Genomic DNA, 16,345 nt, shown 5'->3' with positions numbered 1-16,345 from the left:
GAACTATGTGTCGAAATGAAAATGGATTGTAACATAACACCGTCGTGGTTTTTCCTAAAGAAAGATTCCTAAAGATCTATAGACTGAAATGCATTTTTTTTGTTGAGGATTAGGGTCTTTTTGCGATGAACAATTTTAATGATATGGTCGGGCAGTGTTATTGCTGTGTTTTCGGTTTTCCGTAAGTTTTTCAGTAATAGCATAGATCTTGGAGCTGTGGAATGCCTAGTAGTAGTAGGGCTCCAGCTCGAAAAGGAAGAATAGCAAAGGGGTTTTTAGTCAGTAAGAGTTTGAAACTATCTCTCGCCTCGCCCAAAGAGTTACTGGATGATTTTACCCCGCAAAATTACAAAAAGTAATAGCACAGATACTAAAATAGTATAAATAATGTCTCCCTAATTACATATGTAGGATATATAAACAAAATGGCATAAAGTTCTCTAATCATATAAAAAATACTCCAGATTATAATAACTAAACTGTCTTACTACTACTATCGCATGAAACTTACACACATAGATCTTAATGCATTAACACCATTACACTAAAACGTACGTTCATAAAAAACATAATTAACACAAAATAAAAACTTCATCCCCCTTTTTACGAAAGCGATGCAGGCAGTGAATCAAAACGTGAGTTATTTTATATGTTTGTTTATTTTAATGTTTAAATTTATACCGTGCCAACGACCCGCGCTGCTCTGTAAGGAGTTATAATTATAGGTAGCAACTTTATATGTTATACTGTATGACTGCAACTCTGGTTTGCTGCAAATGCAACTGACGTCAGAGTTAATTTGTGACCACCTCTACTCTTGTCACGGGTATCGTAAGAATCGACCGAGGAACAATATGTTTTTGTTAAAAATCTTTGCCCATCACTAGCATTATCTCCTGTAACGTAGGTGCGTTTACAAATATACAATTTCACATGCGCAAAGACACCCAAACCGAAATCAACAATTTGTGGATCACACTAAGAGTTGTTTCGTGCGGGAATCGAACCCGCTACATGTTACATGGCAGTTACCCAACCACCACGTCAACCGTGCAGTCAAACATATTTTGACAAAGACTGATTAGTAACGCTCTCTATTAAACCATAATTTTATGAACTGCAAATTACAATACATTTGCTAAAATATGTAGTTAAATAAATTGCACCATTGTCCAATATAAGGCTTTACTATGTAAAGCTCCTTGAAAATCATGGCGCAATGAAACATGAATTAATAATAGCCTAGCATATTATTAATTATTATGCATTCACACATATAATGAAGTGTGTTTTTAAGTGTTTTCTTCGCTAAATAATATAATTGTAATGTTGTGTTTTGTGTGAACAATAGGCTCGTTAATTTTATGACCATCAATAATAATTTTATTAAGTCTTTAAGTCCTTGTTTTAGTACTAATATTGTGTGCAAATAGTGTAGGCAATATTGCCTCATTTAAACTTAACTATCAATGAGGTTATAAATTGTTTGTAAAATCGGGAAACCTAAAAACATTTAGATTTCAAAACATATAAGTTTTTAAACTGACATGGTCACTAGTAATATCATTAGAACTTAAAACGGGATGAACACTTGAACAGTTCATCCGTGATCATGGCGCTTGCAACAGTGCTGAAATATCAGAAACTTACAAAACTAATAAACATGGTAAATATCCCGTTTTAAGTTCTAATGATATTTCAAAACATCTTTCCAAAAAAAATCGTGACCTTAATAAATGTTACACAACACAACCTAATAACAATTAAAAACTGAAATTAAGAGCAAATATAATCCTCAAAATGTTCCCTTGAGGAAAATTAGAAGCCATGTTATGGCATGTTTTCGTTTCTGATTCTCAAAACATGTCAAAATATGTTTGTAACATTTTCCAAACGTGCATTACCCTCGATCGGATGAATTGACAACATAGTATTTCAACTTCTTAATTAAGTCCCTGTGACCTCGTAAATTTCACGTTTAAATATCTTGTTTTTTTGACTCATCCTCCCATCTTATACTCATGTAGAAAATGTCCGGCAAATTTTTCCTAAAAGTTATTTATTTAATTTATCGTTTTTAAAACGATATCCGCCATTTTGTTTTCACATGAACGATAGAAATGTCTATTGTAGACTCACGTTGATTGATTGATTCGAATTCTTTTTTCAAATATGTTTGTTTTTTTTAGTAATGACTCATTTATTGCCGGCCTGTTTTATTTTTGGCTCGATATTCAAATGTTTGAAGGAATTTATATTATAAATTGTGTAATGATTTTAACGATTTTTGATACGAAATAAAAATTGGCAATTTTTATAATAATTATTGTGAGATATACTAAATTAACTAAAAATCACTGTTTACTTACATATTATTAATAGAGAACAGCTCTACTGGTATTAGTAGGCTGCGCGACGTCGCCGCGTCTGCGCTCGCTACCTACATATGATGAAGAATCCCTCTGTGACTCGAAACTAGTAGAGCTTTTCTCTATTAATATACGAGTATAATTATTATCCTCATGCATTTGAGAACATGTACGAGTAAAGCTTTATGCATTAATGAAATAATTAACAGGCACTGTTAATAGACACGATTTTCATACAAGACAGTCTGGCACCACTATATAGTAGACAACTCGAGAATACCACTCTGACCGTACTCTACAATTACCTACACATAACACCATATATCTTAACTTACATTAACTTCAAGTATTTCGGAATATACTGCACTTAAGCACTGCTAAACTTACTGACGTTTATTACACACACCCTGTAGTTTAGAGGTTACAGCCTCGCTACCAATGCCGTGCGCTTGCGCTTTATTGTCGATGAATGTTAGGAACACTATTTTTAGGTCTTACAGATGTTCCATTCAGCATGCTTTTCGTGTGATCTTGTGAAATTATGTGGCTAGGTTTTGTCTTAAAGATCTAGGACGGATCTAACCGTTGATCCGAAACAACAATTTGTGCACCATACAAAGTATTGCTCCGTGCGGGAATCAAACTCGGTACACGTTGCACGATAGCTATATACCCAGCCACTGCGTCAATCGTTCAACTAAAATATTTACGTAGACATCCCCACTTTTATTAGGAATTGTTACAAGATTTACTATGGTTATGATTCTTGAGACGATTATATTTAGTCTTATGGAAGTTTTGGAAATTCTTAGTAAAATTGACAGAATGAAACGCTGGATTAGTCCTATATTATTTTCATATTATTTTTTTATACGGGGAAATATAAAGATGTTATGTATATTTGATTTATTATGTACCTATTCATTAATTTCCCTATTTCCTTGTTCCAGAAACTAATGGATCCCAATAAGAGGAGTTGAGTTTGTCGGTGAAACATGAGTCTCGCCGCCATCGCGTTTTGGCGCGAAATGCCAATCGCCGTCATACTCCTGCTGGCAACGGGGTGTCTCGCTCAAACCAGAGAAATTGTCTTGGGTAAGTTGTTTTTTATTTTATTACTAGCTACTTCCGCGCGGTTTCACCCGCTCTGCTTAGTCCCTATTGGTCATAGCGTGATGTTTTATAGCCTATAGCCTTCCTCGATAAATGCATTATTCAACACTAAAAGAATTATTCAAATCGGACCAGTAGTTCCGGAGATTAGCGCGTTCAAACAAACAAACAATCAAACAAATTTGTATAATAAATATAAATTGGGATCCATTAGTATAGACAAGCGACCCGCCCCAGCTTCGTATGGGTGCTACGATGATATATTATGTATGTATTATACATAAAAAACCTTCCTCTTGAATCACTCTATCTATTGAAAAGACCGCATCAAAATCCGTCGCGTAGTTTTAAAGATTTGAGCATACAAAGGGACATAGGAACAGAGAAAGCGAATTTGTTTTACACTATGTAGCGATACAAGCACATTTTACAAGAAAAAACTTTTTTGTGAGATTTTTATGTTTATTCTGGTTACATAAAAATCGCTGAGATGCTTCTGAAAAAGTGAAAAAATCTATTAGATCCGAAGATATTTGATCTTGAAATGAAATAATTTAAAAGTAAACTTGATACAGTCAGCCTATCTCATTTATTTTTCTCTTTACATCAAAACACTCACTTCGATATTCAAAAGAACAAAATAAATCAAAAAAGAAATGAACACGATTTCTTTGAACGAAACACATGCACTTCTAGTCTATCTTTACCTAGAAAAACTATCAAACATAATATCAATTATAGACATTTTTATTCAACATGGTGTTGAATTTTAAAGAGCAGCATAAGACCATTGTCTTCAGGATCTAATAAAGCTGTATAATAATGAAGGAATAGTAAGAAATGCTGGTAAAGGATGTATCAGTATAATAGTAATATCTAACTTCCTTTGTACCTCTTCAGGTATTACAATAGGGATATGAAAATTAAAAATCTATTTAGTCCGTCAGTTAGGTAATGAAAAAATATTAGACACGTATTTTTGTTTTTATCTTGTCATATAATGTAACAATACTTAGAGAAATCGCGTCAAAGTTTAGGAGTGGGAGTAAATACGTCATTTCTACCTGATATTTCAAATCGATATACCTATCTTCGAAATTATTTGTTGTACGTGTCTAATATCTTAAAATAATCTACAAGATGGACATTAACACGTTAACCGCCAATCGGACAATGCAATGGTGACCGATGCTGGAGGATTTGCCTTCAACAGTTTTCTTTGGCAGTTAATGCTTTAAAATAGAAACTAGTGGTCGCCTAGTGGCCGAAATTCGACCATATATGATTTAATTTACAATACCACTTAACGTACGTTGAAGGATAATTTTTATTTAATTCAAACTCTTTTATAAAACTCTTTTCATATGAGACGTGAGAATATCATCGCAATGTCTATCGATTTTGACGTTTTGTCAAATACGATCAGATACTATGCATGTGTGTGTAATGTTTTATTTATTGATTTAATGTACTTTATAAGCATTATTTTTGAAAAATATTAGCGCTATGCACTTCTCCTACACATAAACTATAAGTGTACCAAATTTTATGCTCCTACGTCCGCGCAATTATCGTAAAAAGTGGTCCAAAGTTTTTGCATCACGTATTAATATATAGATTAGTCATCTACCGTATTCAAACTCCTTCGTCGTTTAAAGTCAAATAATCATAGGAAGTACAAACGGTTAGTATTGTAACATATGTATGTCTAAAACTTTAACTTAAAATACCAACAATACGACCAGAAACACATGCGATGAATGCTCAAACACTTCTTTAAGCTAAAACCAAAATTTGGTATTCAAAATCCATCCATATTAACAAAAATTTGGGATGGGATACAGAGAATTTAAAATTCTAATCGATACGCTTTACGAATACGAATCGAATACCGATATCAATTGTAAGGCCTATATGAACGTTATTTTTGGCAATCGGAAATGATTTCTTTTGTCCGATTTATTATTCAAACCGAGTTTAGGCGCCATGTCGAGAATTATATTGTTAAACTCATTGCTTCGTTTGATAGGCATCGAGTACTTACATTGGCTGTGCCAACGATATTTAAATTTAATTTCATAATCAATATTGGTTTGATAGGACAGTTATGACTTGGATTATGACACACATAATACCAATATAGTTTCAACTGACTTCTTGATCTAAAACACGTATTCTTGATTAGGCAAAATATTGAAAAATATATTAACTATCATCTGCAAGCGGCTTCGCCCGCGTACCCGTGGGGTAAAAAGTACTCATTATCTGAATCTTATATAAAATTTCATCAAAATCTGTTCAGTAGTTTCAGCGTGATTGACGGATAAACATTCAAACAACCAAACTTTCACATTTTATAATATTAGTGTAATATAGTACGATGTCTCTTTTGGAATATTAGTTAATTGTAGTTTACTCACTTATCATCATCATCATCATCAACATCATATCAGCCTTAAGACGTCCACTGCTGAACATAGGCCTCATACCATTACTCACTTATACAATATAAATATACTTTAACCAGGTAACTATACCTACTTCTTATTTCCGAAATATCTCTTAAATCAAGTTCATCATCTTCACATCACAAATTACCACAGCAACGGAAGAAGTTATTACTTCACGGTCACAAATCGATTGTTCCCTCCCCAACCCTCTCATTTGGTTCTCATTAGAAGCACCGGATGCCTAATTACTTTAATAACCAGTTAATTTAGAGCTCTTTGCTCTCTTTTCATATCTTCATTATTGGTCCAAAGTCCGCTTCGGTTAGAGGTTGACTTAAACTGGTCGTTCTGATCTATTTAATGTAACGTCCTGTGTAGTTGTGGTGCCTTGGTACATCAAATTGATTGAGGGATGATAATTTGTTTAATTTGTTGTGATTTTTAGGGTCTTGAGAGGATGTTATGGATTATTTTTATGAGCGTTTATGAGGTCTTTATTAGATCTGTCTACGAGTAAGATATTTTTATTTGTCTCATCGTGTGTTCTGTCCCAAGTGTCATTCATACTCTAATCTCTGTTACTTACAAAACAGTGTAATTTTAACATTTTCTGAAATTAGTAATCCTTATTTATTTTCGAAAAAAGTTTCTTGACTATATGAAACTTTGCAAGAAGATTTCCATTGCAACATTTTTACTAAACTCATCGCATACTTATCTTTAGTTTCACCCTCACTTTCAAGACCTTTTGCAAGTCCTCATACTTCGACCCTCTATCCTGTCCCATCACCTTTATCTTCAACACACACACAGGTATCTCCATCTACCTTTATTTTTTACTCCACATCAAATATTCCACCACCACTATCGAAACTCAAATAGATTTGTATACATAGATGATATTCCGCGAATATTTTTTCTACCACTGTCCTAAATAAATATTTTGAGTTTTTATCTTTCTAGATCAATCATAATAATATTAGTTTTGGGATACATTTAAAGCTTTTTCTTCAATATACTTATCGTTAGACGTTACCTTGAGAGTCGCTTTTTATTAACAGAGTATAATATTGAGAAATAATTGCATCCTCTTCGCAATTTATTTGTTTTTCGCAATTCTTGTATCAAAATTTTCCGTCAAAATATGTAAATGTGATTCTTTACAATCATTCCATGTTTCCATGCATTTTTGTATTCTTTGAAGATGAAAAAAAAATCCTTTGATCCCGCGTAAACGATGCTATGGCAAATCGATATGATTTCGTATTGCATACAAATTGCGTGCGCCTGCGACGGATGTCGGCGCCTTTTGCGACAGTGCTGCCACCACGATGGACGACAACTGCGTCTACGCATCCTCTCGCACTTATAGGGTTGGTGAGCTTGTAAAATTAAATTTTCCTCAAATGCTGGAAATTAGGTGTGAGCATAATATTTTTTTCTTCTAAAATTAATTGTCTTAACTTTACATAATTTATGTTTTATGTACACAAACAGAACAAATGGCAATTTTTGGCAAACATCAATTTAGTTTCTTAGAACTTCCTTACCCAGTTTTTTCCTCATCACAAAACTTTTAGTCATGTAAATGTTCTGTGTCTTTCTCATATCCACAATACTTTCAGCAATTATGATAATGTCTCTATTCAATTTAAAACAAACGCTATTGTATATGGGTTAAGATTTTTATCTCCTTTCCTTTACATCTCTTTAGGTTGGCATTTATGCAATACGCATACTGATTCTCCATTCTTCCAGCAGCACCAGTGCAAGAGGGACGGAGCTATGTAGGTTGTATAGCTCCGTCCCTCTTGCACTGCTCAATCATTGACAATTCTGACACAATTGTAATAGCAGACTAAGGCCCCAGTACTAAAGTTTTCCGCCCTACCAGCCCTTGTATGGTCATCGGACGCCCTTTGAATTTCTATCGCGTTGGGAAAATCGTGACCCATCGCCATCTTGTCGTGACGTCCTTACCCAACCTTGGTGACGGTAGCCCCGCCAATTAGTATTCAGCAAATGTTATGACGACCAAGAAAGCACTCTTCGTATACATTTCCACTGATTTCAAGTTTCATATTAATTTTTATTTATTAATCTTGGCATGGATAGTGACTTTGCGTATTTACTTCTAGTTTCGTGACAATAATTTGTAATGACAAAATGGTGCACAGTTGTTGGTAGTTTGATATCAAAGATATTGTTATGATTATGTTTTCTGTGATGTTTGAATGTTGGATTTAAAACAATTTCAATTATACTTAAGCCTTTGGTATTATAATATCGATCTTAAACATTAGGATCCCCAAAATATTTTTAAAAAGGCTGGCAACACACCTGTTTCTCCTCTTTTGGTGTCCATGGGCGGCTCTGATCGCTTACCATCAGGTGACACTGCTAGTTTTCCTCTATTCCATAAAAAAAAAACTAATCAGACTTAGTAAATCAGTATCCTGTCCCATCTCATACATGACTTATAATTTCGTTATTTTATTTATTAATATAATTTATATACTCCACATATATTAACCTAAATAGATATTTAAAGTCATAACATCTCTCCACCTTTCAAAACATTGTACTCATTAATTTCAGAAACAAATGCCCAGTACTAATCAGTGCCGGCAATTTCCATGTCAATAAACAGATCTAAGACGTTAATGTCCAATTTTTACAGCTCGTATCTCTAACAGACAATTTCTCTACCACAGTTGATACTTTCCGAGAAACACGAGCAATTAAATGAGACATAATAGATGTGACATGCACTAAAATCCTTGGTGATCCAACAACACTCTTAAAACTAAGACTCCAACGTTATGTAGTTCCAAAGTGGAGATGATGCTTAAAAAATCGTAAAAATTTTTATGTATCCAATGAAAAATAAATAGTTTTCCACCGTGTTCCATTCCATTTGGATGGTCCATAATAAAAGATTTTACAACAGCAAGAAAATAGACTAGTGGAACATATTGCCTAATAAATTATCTATGTGAAATGTGTGTAAATAATTTGTTGCTAAGAAGCTTCTTTTTGTTTGTGTTCACCTAGTCAATCTCTGTTTCTTACATTCTACTGATGACTTTGATTAGTTCAACCTTGCTACTTGTTTCGCCCGCACCGAATTACTAAACAGGTCTTTAAATGTTAAATTCGTTTGTTACTAAAAATAAGTATTTTATGGTGTAGTAATATGCGTTTCACGTGGTTTTGTTTTGTTTGAATGTCTACTTAGAAACCATTGGCGCACTTCATTTGATTTGTTTTAATATTTGTTAGATCGATTACTTCATCCATTATTAAATTAAGATTTTTTGCAAATTCACTACTCTACACCTTTCAAAGAAATAACAGATACAGAGAAAGGTATTCTGTTTTGTTTCAATCCCTAAAATAGCTTAAGTCTCGGCCCTAATGGTTTTAAAAGACCTCTGCATTTATACCTTGGGTCCGTAAATAATGGCAATTACTCAACTTGATATACACTCGCCAAATAAGTGAAACATTAGTGGGACCCGTCTCCGGGAAATTTGTCAGGACCGCACATAATCTCGCGAGTAACTCCAAACTCATAAATAACAGTTATTTTCTCTCCAAATGAGAGTGAATTAATTGGTGTTTTGCAGGAAAATTGGCTCTTTGATGTATATTCTAAAGATTGTAATCAGACAAGATATCGAGAATTATAGTTACGTTGTGTTTATCTTGCTTGAATTTATTGCGTCATCCTTCATTTTCTGATAATCAATTATTGCAGTTTTCGCATAATTTGCTTTGCTATTTATTGATTTTGTATTCAATTTTATAGCTTCAAAGCATTTTTCAATGTAACACTAAATCATTATTGCTTGCAGTAATGAGCAAGACTACCAAGAGCTCATAAATATGAAGAGGTCATTCGCTGTAGACCTTTATGAGCACCTGCTCTTTCAGCTGTCAATACGCTACTAACTATAGAGCCATGCAACGAACGCCATTCATGAATTGATCAACATGTCATAAATAGGCAATATTTTTTCACTTGAATGCACTTCGGAATTTATTGTCACGATTCGCTTTGAATAAATGTATGTGTTAAATTGAAGTTCTATGTTCTTTTTTATTGTGTTCGTGAATGGTTGAATGCTTCTAGTAGCTTACAAGTTAACGCAATACGATGCAGCTAGCACATTTGATGAACTTAAAATTGCTCAGAATATTTACATATAAAACTGAGGTTATCTGACTATTTTAATATCTTTCTTAATTCCTATTCCATAAAAATAATCCCATCGAGATATTTTCTAAAAATTCATCGTCAACATATATTTCCTTCCGCGTTACCACACTCACGTTTTTTCCACCAAACATATCCTATCGCCCTAGTTTACTGTCGTAGACAAATAGCTACGAACTTTACTTCCTTCCCATAGTTTTGCATCTGCATTTATTTGCCCAGTTAGTCTTGTCAGCACGTCCGTGACGGCAGCTGATAAATTCCATGTTTCTTCATTAAAATCGCCACCATCACATAATAAATCTTCTGCATTTGACGTAGCGTCTTATTTGATCCGTATCTTCCCTGCTATTCCTGATTTATCTTCCCTCATATCATTATTTATATTTACATTATTAATGTCATCTTCCATTTTGATTTTTCTCTCGTGGTCAGCATTTTTGTCTGAATTAATTTTGTTATTGGTATACGTGTGTTTGTCAACATCGTTATTTCTGTGTGTGAATGTAAAATATTGGTTGTTTGTGTCTCTGGAGGTGTTTTAAGTTTTGTCACAGGTCAAAATAAACATACATATTATTAATATTATTGATGATATCTATATACGCATAATCAAACAAACGTTTATTAGCTTCTAAATTTGCTTTTGCGCTGAATACAGCTAGTACCACTAAATTCAGTCATAAACATACTTCAATTACCATAACTTTATTGAGATAAAATACAACTTTCCATACATTTTCACCCTCTACATTCAAATTCATATTTACGTTCATGTAACATTAACCATATGAAATATCAAAATTAATTTTCGTCGTCCACAGCTCAAGCTTAATGTTTGTCATTGATGTATTTGCAGCGAGTTGCATGTCGCGGACTTGGTCTGTAAATATTTTGCTGGGCAACGCTATGATATGTGTTGTGTTTCAGTTCATTGAGCCCATCTATTTGCGACCACTGGCCATTGGCTGGACAGTTGTTATGTAGATGTGACGTTGCTTACTTATTTTATGTAGGTGTAGTTTCGTTAATGGTTTTGATCTAAATTTTTCTTATCTATTTTAATACTTTGCTACTGTTTTAATTATGATTTCAATTGGAAATTTCGTCTAAATTGTAGGGAAATATTCCTGCAATGTTGGGTCCAATTTCTTACAAGGAATTAATAAACAATGCGTTTTCAAATACCTATTGAAAATGTAACCACATGATGGAATAGAGATGAACAAAAAGTGAAGGTAGAAGCAATTAGAAACATCCAGAACATGTCTTAATTTGAAACATCAAAGATTTCAAAAGTGATTTGCAGAATTTTTCCCCTTAAAGACCTGCAGTGGAACTCCACCTCCCAAAATGAGCATTAGCAAAAGACCGAAACGTAACGTCAACGCTGTCCACATCGAATGACAAATCATCCCATTACCGACATCTGCTTTCCAGATCCATCTAATCATCTTTACCCTTCAGGACAGAAAGCTCAAATTTCCTTGGCATCTATTTCTGCAACGTCTAAACCCGTTTGCGAGTGCAAGTTTTTGAATGCACATGGTGTCTCCATATTCATTTTACAGTCTGTTGCTATTCTAGGAATAATATTCCTCCATATATTTGCGTATTTTGGTACAGGTGCCCAGATGTGATGTTCGCTTTTCCTTTTGCCAAAGTTTTGGTAGGGGAGATATGTACCAAGCAATTTGTCTTCTTATTCGGTCGCATGTCTGGATTTATTAGCTGCTTTTTTAGCTTCATTATCTTTAAGTTAGTGAACTTGTTCCCAATTACTGCGGACTGACTAATTGCTGGTTAACTTAGTTTTGGATCTTTGTCTTGTTCTTAGAGAGACATGATCATATTTGTTATGATTCCTATCTTTAGGCTGATTTCATAGTGATGAGAAAGCTTTGTTCCAATGTCAATACAGTATACCTACTCGACAACGTTACAGTTGTTTAAACATAAGTATGAATGCGAAATAAATACCAGAAATTAATCCAAATTTATTGTTGTTACTCTATAACGAACTGCCAACACAATAAATCAATCTAAAATATGGTAAAAACAGTTATCACAAAGGTAGCACAAAGGTGCACCTGCACCCTAACTCACGGTTAATAAATGCCTATACGCATGCACACGGCCTGTTTTCGAGAAAGCCCAGTTGTTTCCGCTATCCCTGCAAGCTAAGACTAGATAACAAAATTAATAGCCGATCCAATCTAAGTCCATAAATCTGATAAGAAATATAGGCCCGTTTATTCAATTGGACTGCGGAATCAGAGGCCAACACTATCAAGAGAATGGTCCACAATATCCAGTGCCATTTTGATAATTTCAAAATCTATAATATTATCTTCGATAAGTAATTCTGCATCAGTTTGTTATCTTAAAGGATTAGTTTGTTCGCTATCCTCTTCGCTGGTATCTGTTTTATTAATGTTTCAAGTATCATAATGTTCTGTTGGTCTTGCTTGAGCATTTGAAGTTCCATGTTTGATCTCAGATTGAGGGAAGTCTTTATATGAATCTTTGCTATCTGTTTAGATATCAGCGTTTGGATTATGTCTCTGGTGTTTTAAAGTAATTCTTGGTATGTGGGTGGTGGAAATGGTGTCCGTTTGCTTGTTTTGAAGCAAATTATGGATAATTGTTGTGAGTTAAGATAAGATATTGGCTAGCATTTTATACATTTTACAAAATTCAATGATATTGCTTTCTCTTATTCCTTAAAGAGCGAGTGAGAATACGTTTACTAGGTATTGGACATATGTATAAGAAATTATACCCATATACAGACCAGAAGCCATTAAATTACCTGGGACACGGGAATATTCCTGTTACAGATTTATTAATTTTGTAAGATCGTCGCTTAGGTAAGACAATTTTGTGCTTAAATTGGCCATTGTTATTATGAAAGATTTTATTTCATTTATTATATTAATTTGGAAATTAAAACGATCTTTCACGAGTGACACATAGCAACATACTAAGTCATTACAAAAAGGAAAAAGGAACCAATCAGCAATCTCTATAGGAACTCAAAACATTTACTCAGTAGATTTATTTGCTAAAAAACCTAGCGCATTGCTTACGGCCTAGCACAGCGGGCCTACAAAGGAGGTTTGTGTACATTATTAAAATTTTTCTCACGAACACATGCATCCTAAGGGCATGCAGTTGCATCTACAGGCGAAAGTTTTATGTTTAATTTAACGTGTTTCGCTAGGGAAACTGCATTAGGTTGAGGATGTGATTGTGATGCTTCATTGTTTCTTTCTTTATTTGTGTTGATTTATTTATTATTTTTTGGTTTTATTAGAATCTACACTTTGGTACGAGCAAATAGCTTCACTAGAGGACTGACCGATAGACGGTCATTTTGTTTTTTTTATATTGTAATATTTGCTTTGACGTTCAAATAGCTTTACTAGAGGACTGATCGACAAACAGATATTTATTTTGTATATTATTAATTGTATTATATTTGCTTTGACGTTCAAAAGTACCTTTTTGGTTTAGTTGAAATAAATAATTTTGACATTTGATCTCGTTTTTAGGTTTTATTGATTTTTTCATATTAAGTATGGGATTCACGTAAGTACCATTAAATATGAACATAACACCTTTCATTCATTGAAAATCCATACTACAAACATACTTACATTTACTTTTCAGTTAAACCAATATTAAACCTCTAACCGCATGCCATTAAAACCCCCCATAAATTAAAAATGACAACAATTTGACCTTTTCTTTACAAATAGCGAGGAACGTCCACTAATGGACTTTCCCTGACTCGTGTGGCTGGGTCAAAGGTGCCCAGGAGTTAAAGACTACGTGGTTAATGCATAGCTTACAAGTGTCCATTTGAACTTACCTGACATCCCCTAAGTTTAGTACCTATCAAAATAGATGTTGTAGTTGTAGGATATCAATAAACCTTTATTTTGCAGGATTTTTAAGAAAGATAGTTGGGTATGTGGAGATTTCACTACATTTTTATCCAATTAAAAAAGGAGGTTTTCAGTTTGACAAATATGTATGTACATAATATGTATGTTTGTGCGCGATTATCTCGCGTTTGGCAGAACCGATTTTAATACGGTACTTTAAGTATTTTTCAGATTTAGGAGAAAAATTTAGGTATATTACTCGACTTAATAAATTGAGGTATAATCTCTTTTTTAAAGTTTATTCCTGTTTCCAAAGGCATTGACTATGATTTAAGTTCTATCGATATTAATGAGAACAAAATTATTAGAAGTGAACAAGTTCTAAGTTTCATAATATGAATCGAACCCAGAACAATACGCAGCTACTTGTTAAATTATGTTATCTGCATTTTAGAATAAACTATTACAAAAATGACGCCAAAAATGTATCTCACAAAATTATTATAAGCGGAACATCTGTTCGAATAGCTCCACAGTCCCCTGCGTTCTCATTTTGACCTGCAGATTTATTGCCGGCCATTTTTTGCATGTTTATTTATTTTAAAAAAGACATCGTGTCAGGTTGCACAAAAACTGTGGAGCGGCAATGTAATTTATTGTTTTCAAACTGTGCGAATATTTTTTTAAGGCATTCATATGTTACTACTTGAAATAATGTTACGGTGGTTTTCCCAAGGGTATAGGCAGAGGCTTAGCGAAATCTGTGACTGCTATTCTTTAATTAGATTATTTTTCTATTTATATTTTAGTAGTAAGTCAAATTATTAATGTAACAGTTTAGTCTGTCCCGTTGGTCGGGTGGTCGCAATTGCGACTGCCGAGCAAGGGGTTCGATTCACGTGTTGGGCAAAGTTTTGGTTGGGCTTGTTGGCTCGGTTTTTGGAAAATTTCTCAATAGTAGCACGGAGTCTGGAATTGTACCACTGGGCACAATATGGCAATAGGCTCACCCCAAAATGATGAAATGTGCCGTAATGTCACCGCTGCCTACCCCTTCGGGTATAAAAGGCGTGACGTTGCATATTTAGTCTCTGATAAAACATTTCTGATTTAGAGATCCAATCAATACACAAGCATAATTTATTAATTACATGTCAAAATATTTAATCAAAAAATATTAAAAAAACACTAAACAGATACATAGACTACTTTTAAACATAGAACACAAATTCGCAAAACTTCAAAAACACCATTCGTAGAACGTTCAATTTAAATTTAAATATAACGATTCTTTCTGGGTTGCCATATAACAAAATTTACGTGGAACGGTCGGAATTGTTTTTCTTATAAACATCTAGGTGTCATGTTACTGGCCGGTTCGACTTACAAGCACAACATTTGGCTGTTACACTGTTTCTCTGGAATTCTGTGGCCTTATGATTGGAACTTCCTAATTATTTGAGTTTATGCTGGTATTTGAATCGTGTTGTTGTTCGATTTATTTGTATTTATTAATATTGGTTTGAGTAGAGTAGAGGAGATATCGATTTTGTTCTTAATGTTTCTCGATATTGTGAAAAGAGACTGCTGAAAAACATGCGTGATTTATGTATAGGTAATATAACCTTGAAATATTATTTAACAACCTTCCTAATATTTTTATAATAACTATCGTGAGACATACTAAATTAATTAAAAATCAAATCAAAGTCTGCGCACGCTGCTCATGATGAAGAGTTCCTCTGTGACGAGAAACTAGTAGAGCTTTTCTCTATTAATTTACGTGTGTAAACCATGATTTTTAGTTAACATTCCTACTATCCCAGTCACTCATACATTTACCCATTTGTCAAACTAAAACCAACAAGTTGAAACCACAAAAACAAACCTCAGGGACTAAAGTTTACAGCTAAAATGATTTACTTAACACAAAACCTCCTTTTGTTGTTTTATAAATAGCTTTTGACTACAGCTCCCGTTTTAGACATCTCTGCTTACCCCAACTTCGAGGCATCAAGGACAGCTCGCACTTCACTACAAATATTTATTTAGTGGCACGCTCATGGACTAATTTAGAATCTTGTTTGAATATGTAGGTACAATACTTATAATTGGAATATTTTCAAAAAGGAATTATAGTTGAGATTCTATCAAATATGTCTCTATGAATAGGTCTATCTAACATTTATTGACTACCAGCGAACTACTCTCGATTCTTTGTTAATAGTTTTTTTTTGCATAAGAACTTTCTCCTAACAATGACAAATGCAACAAAAAAATAATAAGCGAAATCGATTCAGTTAT

At 33.7% G+C, this 16,345-nt stretch overlaps 1 protein-coding gene across 2 annotated transcripts in view; it reads left to right on the top strand.

Annotated features, from left to right (window-relative positions):
- LOC118277870 (fibroblast growth factor receptor homolog 1) overlaps window positions 1-16,345 on the top strand; it is a 97,301-nt gene that overhangs the window by 41,342 nt on the left and 39,614 nt on the right. For both annotated transcript variants that reach the window (XM_035596867.2, XM_035596868.2), the window contains exon 2: window positions 3,320-3,464. In XM_035596867.2, coding sequence (XP_035452760.1) covers window positions 3,365-3,464 — 100 coding nt within the window. In that variant the 5' untranslated portion in view covers window positions 3,320-3,364. The remainder of the gene's footprint in view (window positions 1-3,319; window positions 3,465-16,345) is intronic.

This window comes from Spodoptera frugiperda, chromosome 18 (assembly GCF_023101765.2).
Source record: "Spodoptera frugiperda isolate SF20-4 chromosome 18, AGI-APGP_CSIRO_Sfru_2.0, whole genome shotgun sequence".
In the NCBI taxonomy this organism is placed as follows: Eukaryota; Metazoa; Arthropoda; class Insecta; order Lepidoptera; family Noctuidae; genus Spodoptera; species Spodoptera frugiperda.
This window is presented reverse-complemented; position numbering and strand designations above follow the sequence as displayed.